We start from the raw sequence: 2,669 nt of genomic DNA, 5'->3' as shown, positions 1-2,669 counted from the left end.
GAAGATTTGGATCATGATGGACTGTCATCCTTCACTGCACTGAGGACTGCTTAAAACTTCAAACAAAATCCCACTGTGCATGTCTCCTATGGCCCACTCAAAATTCCTCTTCTCAAAGGTGTCTTCCATCTCACTGCCTCACAGACTCTCCTTGTGGCCAAGAAACCTAGGAGAAATATTAATCAATGTGACTTATTGGTGCCAGATTTTTTTTTATGTAGAGGGATAGGCCATGATTTAAAATGACATTGTCTTTGGCATAGCCTGCATGGGCTAACACCTCCTTGTTTCTGAGCTAAGGATGTTAGTTATGTGGACGATAATAGACACGAGAGCCTTCAGCAGGTGTCTGTGGTGCACTGAATAGCACAGGAAAGGCAAAGAAACAGGAAAGCAGGGAAAACAGAATCATCCCAAGATATTTCCATCTACAGCAGAGAAGTGGGAGAGACTTTCAAAGGAAGGTGTTTTTTTTTAAAGATTTATTTATTTTTATTGCCAAGACAAATATACAGAAAGGAAAATCTTCGATCCATTGATTCACTCTCCAAGCAGCCACAACGGCTGCAGCTGAGCCAATCCAAAGCCAGGAGCCTCTTCTGGGTTTCCCATAGGGTGCAGGGTCCTAAGGCTTTCCCAGGCCACAAGCAGGGAACTGGATGGGAAGTAGAGCTGCCAGGACTAGAATCGGCACCCATATGGGATCCTGATGCATTCAAGGTGAGGACTTTAGCCCCTAGGCCACTGCACCAGGCCACAAAGGAAAGTATTTTTCATATAGACATTTCAGGGGGAAAAATGAAAGGAAACAATAGAATTCAAAATTTATTCTTCTGGTAACGAAAACAATGCTGAGTGACCATTGCAAAATACATTGTGTTAAATGCCAAGGAATCAATCAACTTGAGGAGACAAACTTTAGGAACAGGTCACTTATGATGTGAGCTTCTGTGGAATCCAAAGCAGTGCATTGGGACACTGGCGTGGATCAACTGAGAAAAGTCACATATGACCAGACCCTGTTAGTTAAAATAACATTTCTCTCTCCTACTTTGAGAAATTCTTCAGTTTTTATTGTTCTCACCTTTCTCCTTAGACCTACTGGATGAGAAGAATGCGAAATAGGACCGTGTTTACGGAGTTCATTCTGTTGGGGCTCACAAATCAGCCTGAACTCCAGGTAGTGATATTCATCTTTCTCTTTCTCACTTACACGCTAAGTACCCTGGGAAATCTGACCATTATCATTCTCACTCTTCTAGACCCCCACCTCCAAACTCCGATGTATTTCTTCCTCCGGAATTTCTCCTTCTTAGAAATTTCCTTCACATCCATTTTCATTCCCAGATTTCTTTCCAGCATGACCACAGGTAATAAAGTCATTAGCTTTTCTGGCTGCCTGACTCAGTATTTTTTTGCTATATTTCTCGGAGCAACTGAGTTTTACCTGCTGGCATCGATGTCCTATGATCGCTACGTAGCCATCTGCAAACCCCTGCATTACCTAACTCTTATGAGCAGCAGAGTCTGCATACAACTCGTGTTCTGCTCCTGGCTGGGAGGATTCCTAGCCATATTACCACCAATCATACTGATGAGCCAAGTAGACTTCTGTGCTTCCAATGTCCTGGATCACTATTACTGTGACTATGGGCCCCTCATGGAGCTCGCCTGCTCAGACACAAGCCTTCTGGAGTTCATGGTCATCTTCCTGGCTGTCATGACTCTGGTGGTGACTCTGGTACTTGTGACACTTTCTTACATATACATCATCAGGACCATTCTGAGGATCCCTTCTGCCCAGCAGAGGACGAAGGCGTTTTCCACTTGTTCCTCCCATGTGATTGTCATCTCCCTCTCTTATGGCAGCTGCATGTTCATGTACATTAATCCCTCTGCAAAAGAAGGGGGTGCTTTCAACAAAGGAATAGCTGTCCTCATTACTTCAGTCACCCCCTTGTTGAACCCTTTTATTTATACTCTAAGAAACCAGCAAGTAAAGCAAGCCTTCAAGGACACTGTCAAGAAGATGGTGACATTTTAAAATATATACAGAATATGTGTCTGTGATAAACACTTCTTCTCTTAATGAGTTTGAATTGAATGTCCAGCATCTTTCAAATGTCAAACTAGCCTGTGAAAAGTACATGTCCTAATTTCAAGGAATCTAGAAGTGAAATCTAGGAAGTCTAGAATGAAAGAGGAAAGTAAGTTGTAATTTCATGTGACAAATTTACCAAAAATGAAATAATGCAGTCAGTGTTACCACATAAGGCTAATGAACAACTGTAACAACAGCTGGAAAGAATTAACTCTTTTTCCAGAAAAGATTTGAAATTTAAGATGCTAAACGTGGGCCTGGCACAATAGCATGGTGATTAAATCCTTGCCTTGCAAGTGCTGGAATCAATATGGGTGACGGTTTGTGTCCCAGGTGCTCCACTTCCCATCCAGCTCCCTGCTGTGGCCTTGGAAAAGCAGTCAAGGATGGCCGAAGGCCTTGGGACCCTGCACCCACATGGGAGACCCAGAAGAAACTTCTGGCTTTGGATCAGCTCAGCTCGAGCCATTGAGCTACTTGGGGAGTGAACCGGTGGACAGCATATCTTTCTGTCTCTCCTTCTCTTTGGACATCTGCCTTTCCAAGAAGATGGATATAAATAAATACA

The 2,669-nt window shown here is 43.2% G+C and overlaps 1 protein-coding gene across 1 annotated transcript; it reads left to right on the top strand.

Annotated features, from left to right (window-relative positions):
• Nucleotides 1-1,105: 1,105 nt before the first annotated feature.
• On the top strand, nt 1,106-2,044 carry LOC121163203 (olfactory receptor 6C4). Its single transcript, XM_040990554.1, has one exon. It carries the CDS (start codon nt 1,106-1,108, stop codon nt 2,042-2,044), a length of 939 nt encoding a protein of 312 aa, XP_040846488.1.
• The last annotated feature ends 625 nt before the right edge of the window (nt 2,045-2,669 follow it).

This window comes from Ochotona curzoniae, unplaced genomic scaffold (assembly GCF_017591425.1).
Source record: "Ochotona curzoniae isolate NIBS_2020 unplaced genomic scaffold, NIBS_Ocur_1.0 contig_1014, whole genome shotgun sequence".
Classification (NCBI taxonomy): Eukaryota; Metazoa; Chordata; class Mammalia; order Lagomorpha; family Ochotonidae; genus Ochotona; species Ochotona curzoniae.
This window is presented reverse-complemented; position numbering and strand designations above follow the sequence as displayed.

Bases quoted from the DNA above. Each gene is read 5' to 3' on its own strand.
- LOC121163203 (XM_040990554.1), top strand. From the start codon at position 1,106: ATGAGAAGAATGCGAAATAGGACCGTGTTTACGGAGTTCATTCTGTTG.